The sequence below is a fragment of the Diuraphis noxia genome, unplaced genomic scaffold, assembly GCF_037042655.1.
Source record: "Diuraphis noxia isolate RWA-SAM2 unplaced genomic scaffold, SU_Dnox_SAM2 contig0004, whole genome shotgun sequence".
Lineage (NCBI taxonomy): Eukaryota > Metazoa > Arthropoda > Insecta > Hemiptera > Aphididae > Diuraphis > Diuraphis noxia.
The window spans coordinates 27,551,583-27,576,862 of record NW_028301714.1 but is presented as its reverse complement, the minus strand read 5'-3'; the positions used below and the strand labels follow the sequence as shown (position 1 = coordinate 27,576,862).

The window sequence follows — 25,280 nt, the reverse complement described above, 5'->3', positions numbered from 1 at the left end:
GGTGTGTGGTGGTGATGAGGTGTGTACAAGATATAAGGCCGATTGTGACGAGATCTAGCATTTGGCCTGTTTTTGGAGCTCCATGGCAGCAGGTATCAAACTATATAAGTATTCGGCACGGGTTTTTTCCGCTGGGTGCGTCTGCAGCACGAATTAAGATATAAAATAAAATATATTTATATCATTATATTTCAATTTTTATTGATTGAGTGTTAATATAGTTATATAATAATACTTGTAATATTAAAACTTACCAAATTTGATTGGCTGTTTCTTGTAGATAACACTTCACGAAAAAAGTTTGCCTGGTCAAACCACACAAGTTTTGGATAATAAATATCGTCTGTTCCACTTCCACTTTTCCTACTTTTTTCTATTTTAGCCAGTTCGTTCCGATAAACATCCTTTATATTTTTTATTTTGGCTTTTAGTTGCTTTTCGTCCATTCCTTCTACCAATCCTTGACTCTCAAGTTCTGAATAGAAGCTTTTAAATATTTCATCTTTTAATTTTATGTTGCAGTAGTCCTTGTGCTTAATGTTCCAAAGTAATGGATATTTTTCATACATTTAAAAAAAATCAATTATATTATTACTGTTCCACTTCATACTTACAAAACTCAAACTTTAAATATTAACCACAGATAACTTATAACCAAATTATTAAACAGTATGTATACAACTTGTGACATGCGCGAATACGAGACTCTACTAGCCGTAGTGTAATCGGACCGGTCACTACACGCTTAGTCGCGCGCGACTTAGTTCGCTGGTAAGAAGCGAGTAAATTCGCCCAATGTAATCCACCCATAAGTTTATTATCAAAATTGGTTTAGAATAGGTTTTTTTATATTTATAGTTCTTTACAAAAATATCAAAACATTTAGTTATTGGCACCATTGTTGAGGTTATTGGCACTCTCATCATTAGTTATTGGCACCCACTAAAATTATATGACAAATTATGTTTTAATTCTTTAGAGACTACTAGAAACTTAGTTATTAACTATTTTTTTGTTAAGAAAAAATATCTACAGGTATATAGGTATTGATAAATTATTGTACTTACCATTAAATTATGTTCTTTGAACAATAATGTATAATTATCTTAAAAATATATTACAGATCCTCATAATACTTAGATACTACCTATGCAGTGGTTGTTATAAATTGAATCACATACCAAATAGGTATTTTATAGTAAGCCAGAATTATTACCTACCCCATATTAGGTATATATTGTATAGTGATTACAATACTAAACTGTCTACAACTATTTTTTTTAACGATTCCAGTTAGTGTTAGTGTATTACCTCTAGACAGGTAATAAAATTTACGAAAATAATTTCACATTTATAATGATTAAGTAGTAGGTCCTATGCAAAGTGTGCAACAATTTTTGTAACAATTAAAAAAATATAAATCACTATTATTATTTAACATAATTTTTATAATAAATAAAAACAACAAAAGTATACCTAGTTAATAAAACAAATTTAAGCACCAAATAGGTAGTTAGGTTCTTGGTAGAACTTTAAATAGTATAATAATAATAAAAACATGAAAATCTTTTCAAAATTAGGTTATATAAAGAAAACAAGAAAATAATGTTTTCAAGAATAATCAAAACAAACTAAATAGGTATAAAAAAAATCTTATGCAAGTTAATCAGTATCAAAACATTAAAATAAAACTTAGTTAACAATTACCGATTTTTCACAACTTTGGCAAATAAAAAGTGTTTCATCACTACTGAGATCACAAAATGAATCATAGTTGGCACATTTTTGGTGGAATTTATCACAGCAAAAATTACATTCAATACCCAAGTTTGATTGTTCTATGTCAGTATTACATAATTTAAAACATCCTGTTTTAATAATGCAACTGTTATAGATATTGCTACAAGGGTTTGGTGAACTTGGTAGTTCATCTATAATATTATATGAATTCTTAAATTGTAAAGTTTCTAAATTAATAGTTTGACTAGTCACTGTTTCTGGTTTATAATTTCTACTTAAATCTGAAAATAAATTTTTTACAATATTTCTTTTATTTGTCTTTTTTGGTTTTGTTTCTTTCAATATTTTGTTTTCTTCCCTAGTTTTCTTTCTCATTTCTTTTTCTTCTTCAATAGACCGTTTCTTTTTTTCTTTATTTTCATATAAGTTTTTCCAATTATCTGATGTTATTACATATGGTACCCTTTCTGTTATTCTTGTACCTTTTCTTTCAGGAGTCACAGGCCAAATCAAACATGACTCAATTGGTGATATTTCTAACTTTTTTAGAATTATATGATTTTTATTGTTTTTTATTAGGGTGTCCGGGTGGTTAATTGGAATCCCTAAAATTTCTTTTTCTAATTCCACTTCAGAAGAACTTGTTGTAACAATAGCAGAGTTTGACTGATCTGCATTAGATTTTTCTTTTTTAAAGTTCAAGGTCTACTTCGCTGTTCTGTTGATTACCTTTTAATTGTTCATAAATTCTGTATAAAATAAAAAATTCTTCAGATTGATTTTCTGTTTCAACAATGTTCTCAATATTATTAAATTTTTCTATCGTTTCAATGCCAATAATATCAGAAAATTCTTTAAGATTTAAATTGTTGATATTATTGGCAATGTTAATTCTCTAAGCGGACACAATGTTAAGCAAAAGCAAAGAGTCCCGACCTTATCTTTTCTACATCATGTCTTGGGCATTATAGAATAAGATGTATGCTCCGCTAGCAATATTTGATAAGCGTGAGGTGAGCAGGGTTCTCAAACACGTCCATAAAACTAAATTTAGCAATAAAACTCTATTCACCGGAAAATAGCACAGTTTTCCGAAAAAAAAATAATAATTTAACAATAGAACACATATTTGGCAAATTTAAAAAAATACTTACAATTCCGTCGACCGTCACCACTTTTTAAGTGGTATGCAAATTTTCGCAATGAAGTGTAGATTTTGAATATGCAATCAGAACGCGGTGAGACAGCCCGGAAAATGTCAGGAGCTTACGAAAGCCCGGCCGCAACTTTTGAAATACGCGGCAGCCGAAACTACAAACGGCTGGATTTAGAAATTTTTAAAAAATACTTACTTTCATTTTACCGAGCTCTAGTAGCCAGTGTCTATGTTTGACTTGTTTGAGGTCTATTTTACAATAGTACCTACAAATTTAATTCTAATAACGTATTTTTTATTTTTTGTTATACGTTATTGTACCTAATTATAAAATATATAATGTGAGTGTCAAAAACTCAAAAGTAAAATATTGGTTACATTCTAATTGTGCAGTACTAGCGTTCCAAATATAAGTACGAAAAAATAATGAATATAGTAATTAAATTATTCCACAACACAATTATTAGTTATTATTTATGTACATACTGCTATAGATATTGAAATATTGAATTATGGTAATTAGAGTATATAATTAATGTTTAATTCCAATTTGTGAACTTAATAACAATTCCTATCAAATCTACTTATTGTAGATCACATGACACAGGGTTATTACTTATTGCAGGTTAACTTAATTTTGTATCGTTTTAAAAATAATAATTTATAGAAAGTAAAATCTGTTTCTGTTAGGGTCATTTATAAATTCTGTTAGATTATTTGATCGTTAGATAATTTATTGTTTACATATTATATTATTATATTTATTTATTTACCTATATAAATAAATTATTTATTTTTGTTTCATTAAAAAAACAAAAACAAATTTGTACCCAATCTGAAAGTTAAACCATCTACCTTTTATATAAAAATTAATAATGAATGTGTAAGTGTAGTTACACTTGCAAGTAATTTACTAAACTAAATTGTTGTTCCTATTTTCTTTGAAATTAGGTTTCATATAGGTATAGGTAATAAAAAGTCAAGTTTTTGTTACAAATAATATTTATTTTTAAAATAATTACCTATACCTATTTTTTGACAAATTTTTTTTCTTTCAATTATTTCTGGATCATCTAAAAAAGAAAATACTATTAATTTCTGTTTTCAACAGTGTTGTGTATTTGTATACTAAAATGTATTTGAAACTTACAACATGGGGTCCTAAAGCGGCCCAATCTTTTATTTTTTGGCCTGGTTGTCTTATCTTTAATGGTGATCGTTGTAGTTTCTCTGAAACATAGATTTAATCAATGAATTAAAAGTACCTTTTTAGTAGTTTAACATCATGATAATATTTTTATTATTATTTAGATTCACGGACAACAGGTATAAAATATAAAAATATATGTTTGCTAGGTAGTACTTATGTTTAATAATATGCTTATTTCAATTAAAAAAATCAAAATCATTAAATATAACACCTAGGTATTAAGTGTAATGTATATATTAATTATTATTAATGTTATGTTTGGCGAAGTTAGAATTAATGTCATGGATATTTTATGAGATTAAAAATTTAAGTTTTATTTACTGAGAATATTTATTATTCAATATAAGAATTTGTTGTTTTACTTATTTGTCTCAATTATTTTATTATAATAATGTTAATGACTTAATGTATATTTATTAAGATTTTATAGAAACTAAAAGAGCATAAAAAACATCAAAATATAATATATATACATGTGGGCATGTGGCATGCTAATGGTAAATAATATGTTAATTTGAATCAATAAAAAAAAACATTGAATAATGGTTGATATTAATGTAATATATTAATTATAAATATATTTATTATAGGCATATGTTGTTGTTTATAAATGTTACATTAAATAAACTTATTTGAGGGGGCGCAAAGACTGACGGATTTACGCATCGGTCACGACGCGCACCGTCGCCGGTTCGTATCCCGGTCATGGGCAGTTCACACTGTCTGAACTCTGAAGAGACCATAGACCTTATGAGTATAAGGTCTATGGAAGAGACCCAGAGAGAGCTACCCACCCGGGCATGGCAGAAACATACGAGTGCCCATTAGAAATTCTGCCAAAAAAACACACGTGTTTTCAAATATATATGCATCAACATACCCTATCTGCGCCAAAAACAGTTAACAGCCTTATGCCCCAGCTTTTTGCACGTGAAACAATCTGTAATCAATTATAATTAAAATGTTTTAATATTGGTACATTACGTCATAAACTAAAGTTGATTAAATCATTTAACTCACTAATTTTTTTAATGTGGTGTGGGCGGTGTGGCTGTGGCTGCAGCGGCAGTATGTAGTACAGCGGCTGCATTACTAACTCAGCGACTGTTGTTACGGCTGTGGCTGGTAACAAAATGGCTCTACAAACTCCATGGGAGGAGCCGTCGGCATATTGCTATGATTGTACATCTAAAATAATTTGTTATATTACCTAATTAAAAAAAAAAAACAGGAAGCAGATATCGAGTGGCAATGTTCTAACCAAAGTCCGGCAAAAGAAATTCCGGTTTATTTATTATATACAGACGAGTAGCGATAACTCGAAGTAGGAGGGAGATAAAAATTTTCTTTGAAATGTCTAACTCGAATTTATATTTATTTATATATAATTTATTTTTCTAAGGGAATAAAAAAAATTTCGAGTTGTCAATTTACTAAGAATATACATATATATAATATACAATAATTATTTTAAGCGCATATATTAGAATATAGAATATATATACCTAATATAGAAAATTGTTAACATAGGTAATAGTAAATATTAATATTTTTTTATTAACCACCTACAGCACATTAATTGAATACCTATTTTGAATAAGAATTTATGACCAATGATGTTCCTATCATTTTTTATTAGAATATACTACCCTGAAGAAAGCCAACATATAGGTATCTAATTTTTTTCACGATAAAAGTATTGAAGGGAGGTTTAATTGATAACCAAAAAATTACTTTTACATATTGAATATTTAATATACATATCAAAATAAAATTATAAAAATGAATTATTTAAATGAATTGTACACATATATAATAGAATAAAAGACTGACGACGACGATTACGAATTTACGGAAAATACCTACCACCCACAACTATTGTTACGAGATTAATTTTTCTGTAATATTTATTATTTTTACATTTTTTGTATTAAAATAAAAGAATAAGAATTTATTAGTCTTAAAAAAAGTTAGTACTTATATACATTTCCTAATTGATTACCTACATTATACATTAGATATTCTTGTATGAATAAGATACAAAAAAAACGGTGTGTACTAGTTGCCGTCATAATCCAAAATTGCGTACTAGTTGCGGTCACCCCTTAAAAAGGTTACACACTAGTTGCGGTCACTCAAATAATAATAACTAAGTATACTAAATAGTATAATATAATATATAGTTTATATAATAATTAAATATGAAATTAATATTTCGTTTATTTATTTAATTTAGAAAAATGTATCAATCAACATTTTCCTTCCCATTTATATCGAAAATATAACATACTGTTTAGGACTGTCTACACACTATTATTTATTGTGTAGGTATGGTTAAAAATGTTGATACTTATGTTTAAATTATTCGAATATTCGAAACTATGATCGGTGTATACAATTTAATCTATTTTATTTATAAACGCTGTGTACATTATATCGAAAAATATGTTTATCACATAATATAAATTTCGCTGAGTATTGAAGTGTAATAAAGCTATGACCGCAATTAAGATATTACCTAAATTTGCGTGACCGCAACTGTTATATCTGTTTATCTCAAAAATCGTCATGACCGCAACAAGTGTCTAGTATGCACTATGCAGCCAAAAAAAAAATATAATAATATACCTAATCGCCATGCGGTATACATCTACTTTACCGGACACCCTATTTTTCCCCCAAAATATGTGTTTTTTCATGCTGAATTCAAAACTGTTCGAAAAAATTTGCGGAAACTTACCGTTCAAAAGTTATGGTAATTCCATGTAGGTATTCGATATTATAAATTATGCTAAATAACAAACTTTAACGTGCAAATTTATCACCAAGTTGTAGAGTAGTGGCACGGGTAAGACCATTTATACACTATTTGTGGTTATACATCAAGACTATAAAATGTTATAGGTACCGATAAGAAATCTTACTATCTATGACTAATCAAAACGACGGCGACGGTTTTATTTATTACCTATTTCGTATTTTTCTAATTTTATTTTGTTTTGACCGATCACCCTATATTATAGTGCTAAATAATACGTACCTTCCAATAATAGGAAATAATGGTCGTGCCTGATTTTATCCATTCTTCGATTATGCGCACCTAAGTTTCTGCGCTTCGGTCTTCCACTGGAATTATAGGAAGCAATCTCCACTTCCCCGTTCATATCCGCCAAATACCCACTGGACTTCTACCCGGTGTCCTCGGTGATATTTACGGCGTCCAAATTTTGATTCGTCTATTTCGACGACTTCTCCGATGCCTCCCAATTGTTTTTTTTTTTTATCATATGGTCGAAAATCACTTCTCTGCAGAACGAACTCCAATCGACCACCGTTTGATTTGCTAATCGAAGCTGTTTTTGAATGACCAAGGAAGGACAGTTTATCGACCATAGATTTACGAATCCACAAATATTTAATAAGGACAAATGTGATTTGTAGAAAAAAGTATTTTTACGTAATGAGGAACTGTAAAATTATTTTTTATTAAACTAATGATAATTAATCAAACAATAATTATTACACGACTTACTTGTAATTACAAGGTTTTGTACTTTTCTAAATAATCGAGAAACACAAACTAAAAATTAAGGGAAAAACGGGAAATTTTACGCACCATCAGTTTTCTACAAATTCGATTTTGGTTTTTGATTAAACTTTAAAACAAATGGCCATAGATACATGCAATTTTCACCGAATGTTTATATAAGTATATTCTATCCACCATGCAATTTTCGGTCATTATTAATTTTTTTTAAATAAATATCGATAAAAATGTATTTGTTGGGTAGAAAAGCTTGAAAATTTAATACAAGGCTCCTAACATATTGTTACAATAGCAGTTGAAGATTAAAAGAAATTCATAGTCACGATTTTTTTTTATTAGCATTTAAAGTTCAAATTTTGACTAAATACGTAAAAATTACGGCCATGTTCAAATTATCTTAGATAGAAATTCATAAAAGTTTTTGTTTTTAATTCTAAGATTTGAAAATTTAATATAAGGCTCCTAACATATCTTATCATAAATTTTCAAAAGATCAAAAACTATGCCATGTTTGGATTAATGCCTGCCGGAGAAAAGTTGGTACTTGTGCGTTATCGCGCCTACCGTCGACTCGTCGCGACTACCTTGATTTGGTAATCGGAAAAAAAATCCCCGGTAAATAAAATCCCCAGGAAAAAAATCCCCGGAAAAATAATCCCCAAAGCAACTATACAAAAAGATACATAATTATAATAATATACCTAGTTATAGTATATTAGACTATTAAAGTATGTATATTAATATATTAGTTGGTAACTATTTCAGGTATTACTTCTAGATATTTTTGATACTAATTCAGTAATAGGTGCCTATCGAGGCTTATGATAAAATATTGTTATCGACAATAATTTGTCGTGCTATATAATTTATTATTCGTACCGTCGCCGTCGGCAGTTTGCAGAAAGTTTCTTTTTAATCGCAACAATTTTCGTTCATAACATGAACGAAATTGGAAAAGATTCTCTAAAAACTAAGAAAATGCATTAAAATCGTCAAAAAATGGCCTAAATAAATGGCAAAAATGTTTTTACCTACCAGCTTAAAATATAACTAGGTTTATCTCAAATTAATTATGACAAAATAATTAAAATAAATCTTACCATTTTTATCGGCAGAATGATTGTGTTCATGGATATCCCTTGGATTACTATTTTGATGCGATGTTTTTAAAATAGCTAAACATTTAAATGAACTATATTTTGCACACGTCTATCTCTTAAAAAACTTACAGTCTTTTTGGCGTACATAAGTATAACCATTTAAGCAAATTTTATCGTTCTCTTGATTAGATTTAACGATTCCCTAAGTCGCACAGTCACACAAATTAAAGTTACTTAACAGGAACTGAAGATGTACTAACCGTAACCGTTATAATAACGTATAGATAGACGTGTAAATAATTATTTTATAACTTGTATTTTCCCAATTTCACATTTTATTGCTCTATGCAACTGGCAGCCCGCGAACCTTTTTTATCTGTAAAATGCTTTCTTATTGCACACTAAATTTGTGGTATGAATGTGAACATTTTAGTCGATAACAGTCATATTTATGTATTTATTTATACGTGTTCTTATTTATACATTTATATTTTATTATTTTATATTTTTTTCATACTTAGTACAACTTTGAATTTTTAAATATAAATTTTGTAAATGCATATTTGTTGCACATATTAATGATTTTTACTACATATTTGTTGCATATTTCAATGATATATGTATATTAATTAATAATATAGGTATAAAGATATAATATAAGATAATATTATTATTTTTATTATTATAATTTAAATACTAATTAGTTGCTTTGGGGATTTTTTATTATCATTATTATTTTTTCCCGGGGATTTTTATTCCGGGATTCCTTGATTTCGAATACATAGTATTTTATGCAACATATTTTTAATATGTTTATTATAATAAAAAACTACCCAAAGCTAATGCCAATGTATTTATTGATAATATGAAAATAAAATAAAATAAAATATGTGATAGTAGAATATGTCAAATTTATACGTTAGTAAAACTTCCAAAATACTTGTTTACCAAAATAGAGTTTCGCTTTGTGACCGTTCAAACAGATTCGTTTATGTGGTAAAATGTATTTTTCTTGAAAAAAGCTACGGAATCTTATTCCGTTGTAGGTAAGTTTCACAGATCCATTGCCAAATAATCGTAACTGTATAACAAGGTTAGACAGTACTGTCTACTACCAGCGTGACAGCGTGGTCGTGACTAATCACTAATGTGACTTAGGGCGGGTTGCATAAACGTCCTGTAACTACTTACAGATCTGTAAGTACGTTAACGGATCTGTAAATAAAATTAGGTGTTGCTTGAACGCTCGGTAAAGCGGGTAAAGTTACCGGCTCTGTAAATTATCGGCTACCGGACCTGTAAACTGCAGATCCGATTTGGGCTCTGTAACTAATTACAGATCGGTTAAAATAATATAATATTATTATTATGATAAGATAAACAAGTTTTACTATCAAAGATTATCAATATTCAATTTATATTATATATTTTTTAGTTTTTGCGATTATTAAAGAATAAAAAATATTTTTAAGTTAATATACCTACGCGGTTACGCACAATTTTTTGGTTTAATATGGTTTAATTTATTTGGTAACCACGGTTATTAATAATTTTATATTTCTTTATGCAACCCGAGAATCGTTTACACAATCATTAAAAACCTTATAGAGCCGGTAAATTACAGGGCTGGTAACAAATTTACAGACAGTTCTTTATGCAACCCGCCCTAAATGACAAATGTCCAACTGTTCTAAAACTTGACTAAAAGACAAAAGTTACCCAGCCAGTCTATAGGAAATTGCGATAAGTGCGATTGTAACGACACTGGAAAAAATAGAATTAGAAATAGAATCGCGTATAAAATGGGGTCGTTATAACGGTTATAACACATTATTTATTTAATTAATTACAAATATTAGTTATAGTATAGGTATACATTTTATTAAAAAACCTGTTACCTGTTAGGTAAGGCTGTTACTCTAAAACTAAGCTAGATAGCACAATTCTGACTTCACTAAAAACTTTTTCATCAAAAACTGTACACAGTAAAAATAAAAATATTAAACAAACTGATTCTAGCTAATTTTAGAAATGATTTATTATGAATCTTAAAAATTGTGTTTTTTTTCAATGTTTACGTGCAAAAACTTCAAAAGTAAGTATTTTAGCTAAGTTTAGAATTTACCAATTTATTAAGCGCTAAAAAAGTAAAAACCATACATTTTGAAAAAATAATTAAAAATATTCAATTCTAAGTAGGTATTTAAAACAAAATCGACAATAACTTCAAAACGAAGTTTGAGCGGGCTTTTTTTTGCATTCTTATAAAGAACCGTAAAACACACATTTTGGGAAATAAAATTTTAAAAATCGATAGGTTGCTCAACTAAAACTATGCAATTTTTTTTCTAAGTACACTTACTAGCTACCAGTGTAGTCACTTGCTTGCTTTATTACACATTTTATGATATTTACACTAATCGATGCAGAGTGCAGACGTATTACACATTTTCGATAAGATAAATATAAAAAAGATGACGAAGTCAGTAGCTATGTGGTTGATCACTAAAGCCTTAACATTTACTTACTATCAAAATTATTCATAAAAAAGCGGATAAGTGGGTATCGGTCTGCTGTACATTAGGGGGTGGGGTGGACCTATGACTATAGGGTAGGTTAAATTTGAATGCAATGATAGGTATCATTGTATACGAAAAACGATTCTGAACGGAGATGGTTTATCTGTCTAGGGTATATTATAGATTATTAAAAATTTTCAAATCTTAGATTTTAAAAGAAAATTTTTTATGAATTTCTAGCTTAAAATAATTTGCGAATTTTCGTGATTTTTACGTATGTTGTCAAAATTTAAATTTAAATACTTGTAAAAAAAAAATGTGGATATATATTTCTTTTATTTTTCAACTACTATTGTAAAAATATATTATGAGCCTTGTATTAAATTCTCAAATCTTAGAATTAAGAAGAAAAACTTTTATGAATTTCGATCTAAGATAATTTGATAATGTGAACATTGGCGTAATTTTTATGTATTTAGTCAAAATTTGAACTTCAAATGCTAATAAAAAAAAATCGTGCCTATGTATTTTTGTAATTTTTTAATCACTATATGAATAACTTATGAGGAACTTTGTATTAAATTTTCAAGTATTTTGATAGGGCCAAAAAAATTGTATCAACACTTCAAAAAAAAATTTTCAGAAAAATTGAAAATTTCAGTTGTCAAATAGCTATAGAGAAAATTTGAAGCGTCATTATAGGAAAAATGTTTTGAGCGTTTGAGTTTTAAATTTTTATGAAATCGCGTAATGATAACGATTTATCCTCAAACCATAGACATATAAAACAACATATGTTTGCCTCAAATCAGGTATATGTATATCTATGATAATATAATAAGGTATTATGAATTATGATAACTACATTCAATGTTTTTGGAAAAATTGATTAACCATGCCTATGCAAAATGCGTCCTAATTGAAAAATAAAATATTTGTTTCAAAATTGAATATATGACAATATTTAAATATAATATATTATCCTAGACTGACAAATCATCTACGTTCAGAATCGTTTTTCGTATACAATGATACCTATCATTGCATTCAAATTTAACCTACCCTAGTCAGAGGTCCACCCCACCCCCTATTGTACTGCAGAGCGACATCCCGCTTTTTTGAAAACTGTTGGAAAATGTTTACTTTAGACCTCTACAATGCAACAAGGATATTCACTTTTACATCAGAAACCACCTCCAAAGTTTGAAATTTAAGCATTATTTCGACTAGCTATGCTGTACACAGACAAAAAAAAAACACACATCATTGTAAAATCAATACATTCATCACTTCGTTCAGAATCGAAACGAAAAAAAAAAAACTCAAAACGACGAAGAACGCACGCACGCACTATGGCAATTGAATTCGAATTGCCTATATTCAACATATCTAAATATTATAAATATCGTAATATAGGTACCAATACATAATTTAATAGGTATTTTTAGGATTTTTTCCAAAAAAACTAATATTAACAAAAAAATTATATTGTTGCAAAATTATGAATATATATACTATATATTTTATATTTTATTATAATTAGATATAACTGTTTCTATAATGTTATATTAACAAACACGACGATGTACATAGGTGCTATTTAAAAATAATGTTATTACCTCGAATTTTGATCAACGTTGTTGAATCGAATTTGCAGCGAAGATTCTTCAAGATCATTGAATGTGATGTTGTCCACAACATCACCTCTAAAGTTTCATAACTAAAAAAAAAAAAAATTAGTATAACCGCTCTGCTGCATAGTAGGTATCGCGTTGGCCTCGTCATTGAGTTGACGGATATGTTAAAATATGAACTTCAAAGTTCTAACGAATTTTTCAATTGCAATAAGTTCTTTGTATTACATTTTTTAAATTTTTTGGGTGGCATAACATTTTTTTATCGACATTTCAAAATCAGTGACCTTCTCTATGACGAGGTACGATCGAGACTCGACACTATACAACAGAGCAATTTTTTTCGTTCTAGGCTGTTTTTAAATTTAAAATTAAATTGGCAATATGGTTTTAATTTTAAAAATAAATAATATGTAATTTAGGGCACTTACCTCGGGTTTTTTGATCGTTTTTGTGAAAGTGTCTTAGTAACCATATTTTTAGTTGACCGTGTACGCTTTAGCGCATTTTTTTTTTTGCCATAATGTACAATGTACAACAACCGTATAATTGTAAAAAAGTCACAAAAATGTTTACAACTGATTTGATCACGTTGAATCATCCAGAAGGAATGGTTATTTTTCAGAGTTTACTTTATGATAATATTTGAGTATTACTATAGATAAAGTTATAGTAATAATAAAATTATACTTCAATATTTATTTTTAATTGTTATACACATTTCTGGAAATACAGCTATTAGTAGGTAGTCTCGTATTGTTACTTCCGCTGTCCGGAATTCGTAATCACTAATTAATAAGTACGGTGTGTATATTTATAAATACATTAACTTATATTTTTTTTTTGTGGGGTATAGTCATAATTATATTATAATAAATGATAATAGGTAATTGTTTCAATTAATTTGAATATTTATTTAATATGATTAGGTACTTGAATTTATTATTGCTGAATGATGCATATTTTGAAGTTTGATGTACCTACCGTCTGAAAATATTAGAATGTCCATAGTAATTATATTATAAAAATTATTGAACAATGAACCAAATCAAAGAGTTATCCAGTCGGTCAGTGTTGGAATGCCGTCTATGATTGCCGATCGCATAATTATAATAATTTTATTTTTTCATTATTATCATTACTATAATGTCAATAATCCATATTAGGAACAATTTTGGTTTGGTTCATAATCGGCGCATAATCTATTCTCATTTCTCAGAAGCGTCTGTCGTTGCCGATAACCGACCCACGACCGACCGCATGAGACAGTCATTGTTGAATTAACTTTTTGGCGTAGTGGGGGGAATTAGCGGCCGCCGTCACAACGACAAGTAGGTGGCAGCACATGATGGCAATGAAAAATCAAATCTAACGACGTAAACATGCTGTCGAAAAACAAATGAAAAGCCATTGAAAAGTGGTTTTAGAGTAAATATACCTATAATCAATTTTATAGAAAATAATATTTCGGAGGGAACCTCATTGGGGTTTTGTATTAATCTAAAATACACAGCTTGATATTAAAGGGACAAAAACCTTTTTTTTTACATTTTTTAAATAACTGTAACTTTTTTACTAATTGATATTTTAAAAAACACCGATGAGGTACCCTCCTAAATATTGTTCTCTATAAATTTCATTATGAGTATTTTTCCTATAAAACCATTTTTTGATGCCATTTCGTTTGTTTTTGGTAGACGTGTTTTTACCGCTGAAAATGACCAGTGTAGCGTCCTCTTAAAAACAAAGGGTATCGAAGCCCCTTAATATACATTTTATAAGTCTACAATGTCTACAAAACACTTGTTTTAATACAATTAATGTTTTCCACATATTATGATATCAAATGTAAAATGTTACAGTGACACAGTGCATCTAACAAAAGAATCACTTAACTACTTACGAATTAATTATAATTATTGCCTTGGTTATCTTTATCATAACACAGAATAGATAATTTATTGTTGCTTTAAAGTTGAGCAAAATTAGTAAGTTACTATTACGCAACAGTTCAATATAAATTTCGTTTAGCGTTATAGGTATTAAAGGTTATCATATATAGTTGCAACTCCGATTAGGTATAACTTCAATACTAAATCCGTCCTCCGAATTCTGATTTCATTATCGTTTTCAGCATACTTAACTTCATAAATTTCTTTAAGAATAATTGCAACAAAAAAAAGCGTGTCCGATAAAACAGAAATATGGCAAAAAAATATATGGTTTTGCAATATTTGTAAAGAATTGTATGATCGATAACTTATAATTATACTTAATATGTGTTATGTGAATTATACATAATACTTAACAATTATTTGATATATTATGAATAAAAAAAACATAAAAAAAATAAAAATACGTCTACCGGAAAGTCAAATTAAATTTTTAAGAGCAATATAAGTTCAAATTTGTACAACAAAAGATATTTTCATTTTTTGTTTTAATTCAAAAACAAATAATCATGAAATCTAGATAATTAAAATTTACACCAAATTTTTATTTTATCTTTTTTTTTTTACATGGTAAAATTTTAAAGATAATTTTACACCTTTTGAACTAGTAACAGACATTTTTACATATAATTGTGTGTGTTCGATCTATATAACATATTACAACTTATTTTATAGGTATTAGATACATAGATATAAGTAAAAGGTGAAGGTAACTAATTCTCAAAAAGAAATTGTAATCGTCTCACATCTCTTCCGAAACGATCAACAATTTCTTCTTAATATTTGTTATTATTAATTAGATCAATTAAATCTAATATAATGTTTTTAATATTTCTAATGGTATCCTACTATTTTTAAAACCGCTTTCAATTTGTTGTATAGTATATAGTAATTTATCTTAAAACATTCAATTAAAAAAAATATTTTGAAAAAGCCATGGGGGGGGCAAATTCCTTAGCTTGCCCCCCCACCCCTTACGGGCGCCTATGTGACAAAATGTATCTTATATAAAATTTGCACTTTATCTTCCACTTGAAAATGTTTTAAATGTTCCATTTTTATAACCCAGTATTGAAAAATTATAACAAGGTAAGTAATTCTTTCCATAACCAAAAAATCAAAAAATAATTGAATGCCATTTAGTATCATAGTTATTTTCAACTCCAATTTATACAAAAATACAAAATTACATATTAAATCAAACATTTAAGATATTTTTGTTTTATTTTTAATAATAAAATAAATGCCTTTTTTTATTGCATTAACACCCAAAACTTGCCTATAACTATAGACATTATAATTTCATAACACATAAAAACGTGAACAAATGCTCACTTTCAAGTTTGGCTTAAATAACACAGCCTTAATTCTTCAGTAGGCACTATACTAGTATACTATTGTTTTTACTATTTTTGCTGGGTAGGTAGTTAAAATTTAGCAAATACTCAAAAGTTTTCTTACTAAAGCAATGTTTTTGTACCTGGGTTAATATGGCATGCTTTATGACTTACTAGTATTGTTCAGTTCAATTATTTAATTTAGTAGATGATTACTGGTCAGCAATAAATTAGACTGATATTAAAAAAGAAAAAGGGAGTTAATGGTTAAAACTTTTAACAGAAAACAAATTGTCTAATCGAAAAACTTTATTTTTATGAGTGCCGAGCAAAAAAATAAAAGATTATATTCATTATATTATATTTTGTTGTGTAATGTTCACGTTGTACTAACATCTTTCTTAAAAGAAACATTGGTATTTGTTTAGTATGTGACCTACCAATAAGACGATTATTTATTATTTTATAGCCTTACTGATCCATTAACAGGCAGGATATATTTAAAAAAATATTTTTAAGAGATGTACAAAAAGTGTATTGCTAAAAAATTTTTTTAAACAAATAGTTATATGACATTTTTAAAATAATTTTGATATGATATTGCTATAGAAGTATGTATTCAATATTCATACATTTTTTTTTTTACTGATATTTTGTTAAGCTGATTTTTACATTATCAAATATAATCCTGTATTATTTTATAATTGTTTTACTAATAAATTAATTGATAGTATAACATGATTTTATGATTTTTAACTTCACTAAAAATATTATGCGAATACCCAATTTGGTAGGTCACACGATCCGGTAGATCACATAAATGTTTCATTTTCTTTTCTTTATATATTCCTAACCACGGCGGTCTGGGATATAATAATTAACAATATCAAAATTGTTTAAGTCTTAAAAATCTCAACATTATTAGCTATTATTTTATACTTACTACTTAGTATATTTCTAAAATGTATGATTTAGGTACTTGTAGTTGTTACAAAGTAGTATTACTCATGTATTGTGCTATTTATTAATAAAATAATTTATATAGTAAAGACAAATATTTGTTTATTTTATAAAAATATAAATACAAACAACACATGTATCTTAATTTTTTAGTCCAAACCTTAATAAAAATAAATTGTACGGTAAAATTATGAAAAATATATATTTGTAGGATTTTTCATAACTGTAATTTAGTTGAATAATACTTACTTATTTATAAGGAATATTTAGGATGTTGGAAGATCAGAAATCTGAGTCACAAACTTAAAGTCTTCTGGGAATAGTAAAGTTGCATTAGCCAAAATCAGTTTATATGACTGTTTAATTGTGACTTCTGCAACACCAGCAATGTCCCCAATTTCTTTTTGAGAACGTTTTTCATCAGATGCTTGGGACGCCATAAATATTGCTGCAGCCGCTACAGATATAGGAGAACGACCTGGTACAATATCGTATTCTACTGCTTTTTTAGCAATATGCGTGGCTGCTCTCTGGACCATGTTTGGTAATCCCAAGTTACAACAAAATCTTGACATGAAATCTCCAGTTGTTATCAAATCAACACTGGTTTCCAACGCCTTCAATATTAATTTAAAAACTCTTCCGATTTCTTTTTTACTAACTTTGCTTACAGCACATATTTCTTTGAATGTACGTGGTACTCCTTCTTGCCTACAAGCAATATACAAGCTAGCTGAAGCAATCGCGTCATTTGATCGACCTTTAAGATTTTTGCCGTCGTGCACTTGTTTGAATAGTACATTGGCCCTATCCACTATATTCCTTGGCAAATTTATGCGATCAGCCATAAGGCCAATTTCCCTATAGGCATTAAGTAGTGAACGATTGGTTGAACAAACCATACCCTTATTTTTATACTTCATACCACCAAACTCATCAAATGATGCGTCACCCCTAGAAGGACCAACCAGTGTAGACAAGTCAGAACCATTGAGCAATGGATTTTCTGCCCCTCCAACACGAGAAGGATCAGCACTATTGCTGCCTTTGTCATTACTGAATGTCCTCCATTCAGAACCAACATCTATTACTCGATCACCAACCACAAGACCACATTCGGAACATATTTGATCGCCAGCTCTGTAATCTTCAATCAATGGTGCATCTGGGTGTTGTTGGCATTGCACTAAACCAAACATGAATTTATTTCATCATAGCATAACACAAAGAACACAATACTTAAATATGAATTCAGTAACTCACCTAGATTTTTCGACATTGTTCTGAAGTCTGAACTCTGGTGACAGAGGGATAAAATTAAAAATACGCTGTGGCTATATCCCCGACAACTATGATAACAAATGCGCATGCGTGGAAAATATACATGATAACAATATAACAATGATAATGCGATGATTAGCGGCTTTATGTTATAAAAATTGTTTTATGTCCATAGACCTTATACTGAGTATAAGGTCTATGTTTATGTCAATATTTATATCACCAATCCATATACAATTATTTTCTAAGACACCCGAGGTAAATAAGTATTCCAAGGTAATTATAATTACCTTGAAGTATTCAGTTCAGATAGAAAAATGTTTATATTCGATTTTGGGGAACGGTATGTGGCTAGTATCGTAATTTGTTTATTATTTGCTTTTAGATTTATTTTTAAGCAACTGGCCTCAGAGAACAATGGTTGTTCAACAGATATACCATGAAGATTATTATTTATATAGATAAGAACTCCATCATTTTGGTTAAAGTTATTTTTACTTTTAAAATTCGAAAAACCAGTTATACCTTGCGGTACAAACCCCGTGCTGTTCCAAGTTTCACTAAATATTATATCTAAGCTACTAATTGAGTCATTTATCAGACACAAGACTTCATCTATATTATGATTATTAAGAGGACGTGATACTCGCATGTGTTGTCCCTGTCTTACAAATGCGTAACATGGTACATTTTTCGCTCAGCAGAACACGTGTAGCTCCGTTTGCTTAAAAATTAGAGTGAATTGACCTCTTATAAAATTTAAAGATAAGATTATTATCTTTTTTTATTAAATTAATAATTAAATAATTAAATTAAATTAATAATTAAATAATTAAATTAAATTAATAATTAAATAATTAAATAAATAATTTTATATTAAATTTAAAGAGAGTTATGAGTATTTTAAAATTGTAAATTTTTTGTGCATCTTAAAATACTCATAACTTTCTTTAAAATTTAAATAAAATAAAAAGCATATGAGGTTGTCTAGATAACAATCATACCTTTAAATTTTATAAGAGGTCAATTCACTCTAATTTTTAAGCAAACGGAGCTACACGTGTTCTGCTAAACGTAAAATTTACCATATAATGCACTAGTAAGACAGAGTCAACATATGCGGGTATCACGTCCTCTTAAGACCTAATATTCATGTGCACAAGATTTAGATGGTTATTCTTAATGCTTTTTAATTTTTATGTACTCATTCAAATCAGTGTCAATTATATTCATGATGTAATTGTTTAATTTCTTTATAAGCATTTAAAGTTTAAATTTTGACTAAATACGTAAAAATTACGACAATGTTCAAATTATCTTAGAAATTCATAAAAGTTTTTCTTTTTAATTCTAAGATTTGAAAATTTAATACAAGGCTCCTACATATTTTTACAATAGCAGTTGCAAAATAAAAGAAATGCATTGTCATAATTTTTTTTTACAAGCATTCAAAGTTTGAATTTTGACAAAATACATAAAAATCACGAAAATTCGTAAATTAATTTTTGCTAGAAATTCACAAAAAATGTTCCTTTTATATCTAAGATTTGAACATTTAATACAAGGCTCCTAACATATTTTTACAATAGCAGTTGAAAAATAAAATAAATATATAGTCACAATTGTTTTTTATAAGCATTCAAAGTTTGAATTTTGACAACATATGTAAAAGTCACGAAAATAAAGAAAATTCGCAAATTATTTTAAACTAGAAATGCATAAAAAATTTGTCTTTTTAAATCTATGATTTGAACATTTTTAATAATCTATAATATATCCTAGACAGATAAACCGTTTCCGCTCAGAATCGTTTTTCGTATACAATGATATAATAATAATATCATTGGATTCAAATTTAATTCCATCCATAACAGTAACCTACTGACCACTTGTAACCTACTGTACAGCAGAGCGACATCCACGACTTACCCGCTTTTTTTTTTATTTGTGGTTAGACCACAGACTATATATTATATATTATTATTATTATATATTACTCTATGGGTTCGAACTCTTGATTAAGATTAACAGTTATAATTTCTTATCAAGGGATCCAATTCTTATCACAGGGGCCTAACTGTAACCCATCCCTACTCATTACTCAAGTAGTCAAGTATCATTTTCGAATCACTCAAAAAAAATTTCCAAATGTGTATCCAATTATTATAAATATTATTTATTTTAATAATTTAATTGCTAGACCCATTTTTTGTTTTTATTTATTTAATATTTATGTCACAGAATAAATATATTTTGTAATAAGTGTAGAACCCCCCGACATATATCCCATTATGTCATTGAACTTGCAATCACACACCATCAGCCAAAGAAAAAGTTTAAAATTAAAAGGTACAAAAACGTCAGTGACTAAAAATCAAATTTTAATTTCTACTGGAATAGTATCATTAGACGCAGTTTTGGGTAAGGAATTAAATATGAACAATATTTCATATTTACTTATAATATGAGTTACGATAAATCTTCTTCTTTTCCTTCGCCTTCTTTACCAACTTTTTGGGGTCGGCTATCCTGGTCTTCAATTTCCACTTACTGAGATCCTTAGCATTCTCCTCACAAACACCAGTCATTTTCATATCGCACTCTATAACTTCAAACCATCTCTTTTTCGGTCTTCCTCTTCCTCTTTTTCAATCCACACTCATGTTCTTTGTCACTGAAACTGCCTCAGTTTTTTCTCTTCTTAAAACATTTACTAGCCATCATAACCTATTCTCACACAATTTGTCAACTATTGGAGCCACTCCTATTCTATCTCTTATATACTCATTTCTTATTCTAGTTACGATAAATATGTTGTTAAAATTTAAAAAAAAATTCATAACAAATTAATTTTTTTCTTCAATTATTGGTTTGGTTTAGATGGAGGTATTCCAATAGGCACTGTGGCTCTTGTCGGTAAGTATTGACAACTTTTTTTATGTATACTATACTTAGGCTACATACATAATATTATGATGATAACTATTTACTTCAAATATATTTTTTTAATTACATCCTTATTGCATTTGGACATTATTTTAATTGGATTATTATTATTTTTCCTTGTAGAAGAAGAAAATTATGGCCTAAATGCAGATTTGGTAACAAAACATTTTATAGCTGAAGGAGTTGTATGTGATCATTCTATTTTAATTGTTGATGTCGAAAAGAAACCAGAAGCAATTGTAATTTTTTTTATTCTGTTGTTTACTATGAATAAATTAATATTATTTTTTTTTAGAATTCCAAATAGCAACTACATAACTTAACTATGAATTGTCTAACTTGCTTATTGTTTTAGGCAAATGATTTACCAAAACCAATTCAAGAAGATAGTTTTCAACCAACTGATGTTATTGCTGAGGATTTTAAAATAGCTTGGCGCTATAGTCAAAATCCTATATATGACTCTAAACCACATCATACATCAATATCTTTTGGACATACATTTGATATGTCAGCTAAAATTCCTGTTGATGAATTACCAAATATTAGATATTGGCCTGGTAAAAAATCACAAGGTACCCTTATTTTTTCACAAAACATGATATTTTCCACGCTCTTATTAATCCATAAACAATACTTTAAAAAATTAAATTTTTACAGAGTTATCTAATTAATCAAATACAATGTTATGATAATTTGTTAATTTTTAACTATTTAACAATTTGAACTATTTTGTACTCTGATAGTTATAGGAATAGTACATTTATTAATATAAAATAAAATTAGCCCAATATATTATTTAAAAAAAATTATTTAATTGATGCGTATAGTCATTATGTAAGTTATTTTTGAGCATTATTTTGTTTTTATTTCACCCCCAGGTACCAGTTACTCCGAGCTACTAGAACACATAAATTCAATTATAATTAAAGATGGGTTTAGTACAAAAATTCCTGTTGAACAAAGACGGGTGTTAAGAATAACAATTAGTAATTTTTATTCACCAATTTGGGATTCTAATGATATGGATGTGGTTACATTTTTGTACAAGCTTAGAATTCTTGTTCGTTCTTCGTATGCTACTTGTCTTATAACATGTCGAGCTCATATAATTGATGATGTAAGAATTTATTTGTTTATTTTCTTAATATTTAATCTAATACTTAATCAAAATAACATATTGTTTTTGTTTGTTTTTTTAGTTGATTAAATGTCGAATAGAACATTTTGTGGATACAGTACTTATCTTCAAACCAATGGATTTAAGTTCATGTGCGGACTATAATGGGAAGCTTATAATTGGTAAATTAGCGTCATTTAACACCTTTTTATATGAACCTCTGTCTGTAGATTGGGCTACAAAACTCACAAGAAAAAAGCTATGCATTGAGGTATTATAAATATTTTAAACCAAGCACTTAAAGACCTTGAACAATGTTATATTATCTAATAATGATGATTATGCATATCACCAGAGCTATGAATTTCATGATTGAATATCAATCGCTTTAAGTAAAAATAAAAAATAATTTTTCAGTAAAAACAAATTTGATCTTAATTTACTATTATACATTTATTTGACATATATTTATGTCTACAACTACAACTTGAATCAGAGCTCTGGTAATTACAATTTTTATTTTAGAACACTTAATTTTCCTCTTTGATTCTCTACCAAATTTTAATTATAAAATATGTTAATTTATTTAGAAATTACATCTTCCTCCATGCTTGAACAGTGGTGATGATACTGAAAATGTTCATACTAAGCAATTGTCATGCGCTTCAACAGCTTCTGTATTAAATTTTTAGTTTATTTAACCTGAAATTACAATTTTTAAAGGTATAAAGGTATAAAAATATAATAATATTTTTTGTACATTAAGGTTTATTATATTTTATATATTTATTTATGTATATTATGGGCTCAAAAATATTTTAAAGATTAGTATGCCAACAATTTGTATTTAGGTGAATTGATGTCTAAAGGTTGTCACCTAAAATAAATTTAAGAAGTTGAGCTTGTGGTTTTTCATTTATTTTCTGTTACAAAAATATGAATAGTACAATTATGTTTGCTATTTATCTGTTAACGAAATCTATTAAAAAAGTGACTGCCAATCATATTATTATAACCATCAACAATACCATCATTCATATTTAAATTGTCATAACACGATCATTTAAATTTTAAAATAACTATTAAGTATTACAAAATATATGGGTAATACGTAATTTAGACAATTCAATCAAGTAAATATTATTTAAAAGTTTGATAATACTTTAAATATGTTGATCATACAAAATACTCCAATTAATTCTTTTTTTTAGTATAATAAATTTTATATTGAAATATTTATTTTTATTTAGTTTATACTTATTTAATTATGGAAAATTATTTTTTATAAATTCTCAGAAGTTAGAACCTTTATAAAATAATATTTCCAAAACAAAATCTAAAACAGTACATATGAAATATTGGAAAATGGAATTGGGCTAGAATTATAGAATTAAAAAAAGTATTTAGTATTCTTGAATATAAATACAAATAAAAAGTATTTAAATACAAGTATTCAAATAATTAACAAGACTGTTTAAAACCGATATACCTACCTACCTAAAAGTCTGTGGTTACTAGTTCTACCTTACCAGTCTGCAGTCTATAATTGTAAAATATTTACACTTAATTTGTACTACACCGCTTTTAGGGAACGCATATGTAATTTAAATAATTATATATGAAGTTACGAGTAACATAGTTTCATTACTTCTTAAAAGTAATTTATCCAACACTGAACATGTAGGTGGTTCGAGCTGTTTTCAGTTTTGTTATAAACTATAACTAATCTTATCTTCTTATCTAAATACTTATCTAACCTAACTATGAAGTTCCATAAATAATTTTAAGTTTTTGACTTTTGACATAGATTTTTTCTACGGCAGAATAAAAAAGAATGAACAAAATGTTTAATATTGCCAAAATGCCAATGGTCATTTACAATACTGCTATAAAAATAGAACCCATTTCACTGTATTGTCGTTTACGTGAAATTAAAGGATTACTAAACGATATATTGTATTCAGTCATATGTCAACCATAATTTTTATTCGTTGTTTGTAAAGTATTGTGTATACTGTATATTATTGTGTATAATCATTACTGTATATTATTATGACATTTGTCTGTGTACTCTTGGATAATTAATAGGTTTTAAAATAAAATAAATAAATAGATATAATTGTATATTTATATAAATTTTTTTTTTAACAATGTATAGTTTGTTTACTTTTACACTACAGTAAACTAGTAGCTAGGAATATAAAAACAGTATAGCTAACAAAACTTTTCAAAAACCTATCAATATAAGGGATAGATCTTTCCTTGGTCTCTTATTTGTTAATTATTTATAATATTGTGATTTCGATGGTAAATGAACAACCCTTTTCTATTAGGGAAATGTAATGTTTGCTAACTTATATCCCTCACTTTACAAAATCCAAAATATGCCACTGATAGATAAATATATGTGCCATATTGCTTGAGTTGGTGCGTCAATTGTGAAAACGTTTTGAGTGTACGTAACGGCCAGTGTCGCTAGCACCCAGATGGGTGACCTTTCGGGTTTTTATCTACAAATCCTTGCCACACATACATTACGTGTTCCAAACAAACCATTTCCCCCAACAAATAGCTAAACAAAGGTGGAAACTAATCCGAATTATATATATTTGTATTATTGTCGTGTGTTGTGCTGATCACAACAACAGAGACCGTTCTTTATTATTTCAATATTTTGTAATAATTGTAATACCAGTTAATTTATAGTCTATCTATCACCATGCGCCAAGTTTTCGAAGCGTGCAATATGTTGTAGTATAGACATTATGTTAAAATGCT

The 25,280-nt window shown here is 27.8% G+C and overlaps 2 protein-coding genes and 1 long non-coding RNA gene across 5 annotated transcripts; 1 reads left to right on the top strand and 2 right to left on the bottom strand.

The window, feature by feature from the left end:
• Positions 1 to 3,880: 3,880 nt before the first annotated feature.
• On the bottom strand, positions 3,881 to 11,505 carry LOC149055905 (uncharacterized). The gene is made up of 5 exons (XR_016191723.1): positions 7,147 to 11,505; positions 5,127 to 5,294; positions 4,987 to 5,046; positions 4,047 to 4,126; positions 3,881 to 3,969 (listed from the first exon to the last, which is right to left on the bottom strand). It is a non-coding gene; the product is annotated as an uncharacterized LOC149055905 (long non-coding RNA).
• Positions 11,506 to 17,231: 5,726 nt separating this feature from the next.
• Positions 17,232 to 18,572, bottom strand: TfIIB (transcription factor IIB). Its single transcript, XM_015521935.2, has 2 exons — positions 18,419 to 18,572; positions 17,232 to 18,341 (listed from the first exon to the last, which is right to left on the bottom strand). Exons 1-2 carry the CDS (start codon positions 18,522 to 18,524, stop codon positions 17,422 to 17,424), a joined length of 1,026 nt encoding a protein of 341 aa, XP_015377421.2. The 5' UTR covers positions 18,525 to 18,572; the 3' UTR covers positions 17,232 to 17,421.
• A 1,953-nt stretch (positions 18,573 to 20,525) lies between these two features.
• On the top strand, positions 20,526 to 24,626 carry Elp4 (Elongator complex protein 4). Of its 3 annotated transcripts, none has more exons than XM_089225694.1 (8): positions 20,527 to 20,857; positions 21,317 to 21,352; positions 21,506 to 21,621; positions 21,738 to 21,957; positions 22,264 to 22,502; positions 22,585 to 22,773; positions 23,093 to 23,233; positions 24,310 to 24,626. In XM_089225694.1, the coding sequence occupies exons 1-7, from the start codon at positions 20,728 to 20,730 to the stop codon at positions 23,192 to 23,194; spliced, it is 1,032 nt and encodes a 343-aa protein (XP_089081820.1). In that variant the 5' UTR covers positions 20,527 to 20,727; the 3' UTR covers positions 23,195 to 23,233; positions 24,310 to 24,626. The 3 variants fall into 3 exon arrangements, with proteins under 3 accessions (XP_089081821.1, XP_089081820.1, XP_089081819.1); XM_089225693.1 differs by having other exon boundaries at positions 20,528 to 20,857; positions 23,093 to 23,225; XM_089225695.1 differs by lacking the exon at positions 24,310 to 24,626 and having other exon boundaries at positions 20,526 to 20,785; positions 23,093 to 23,402.
• Positions 24,627 to 25,280: the final 654 nt, after the last annotated feature.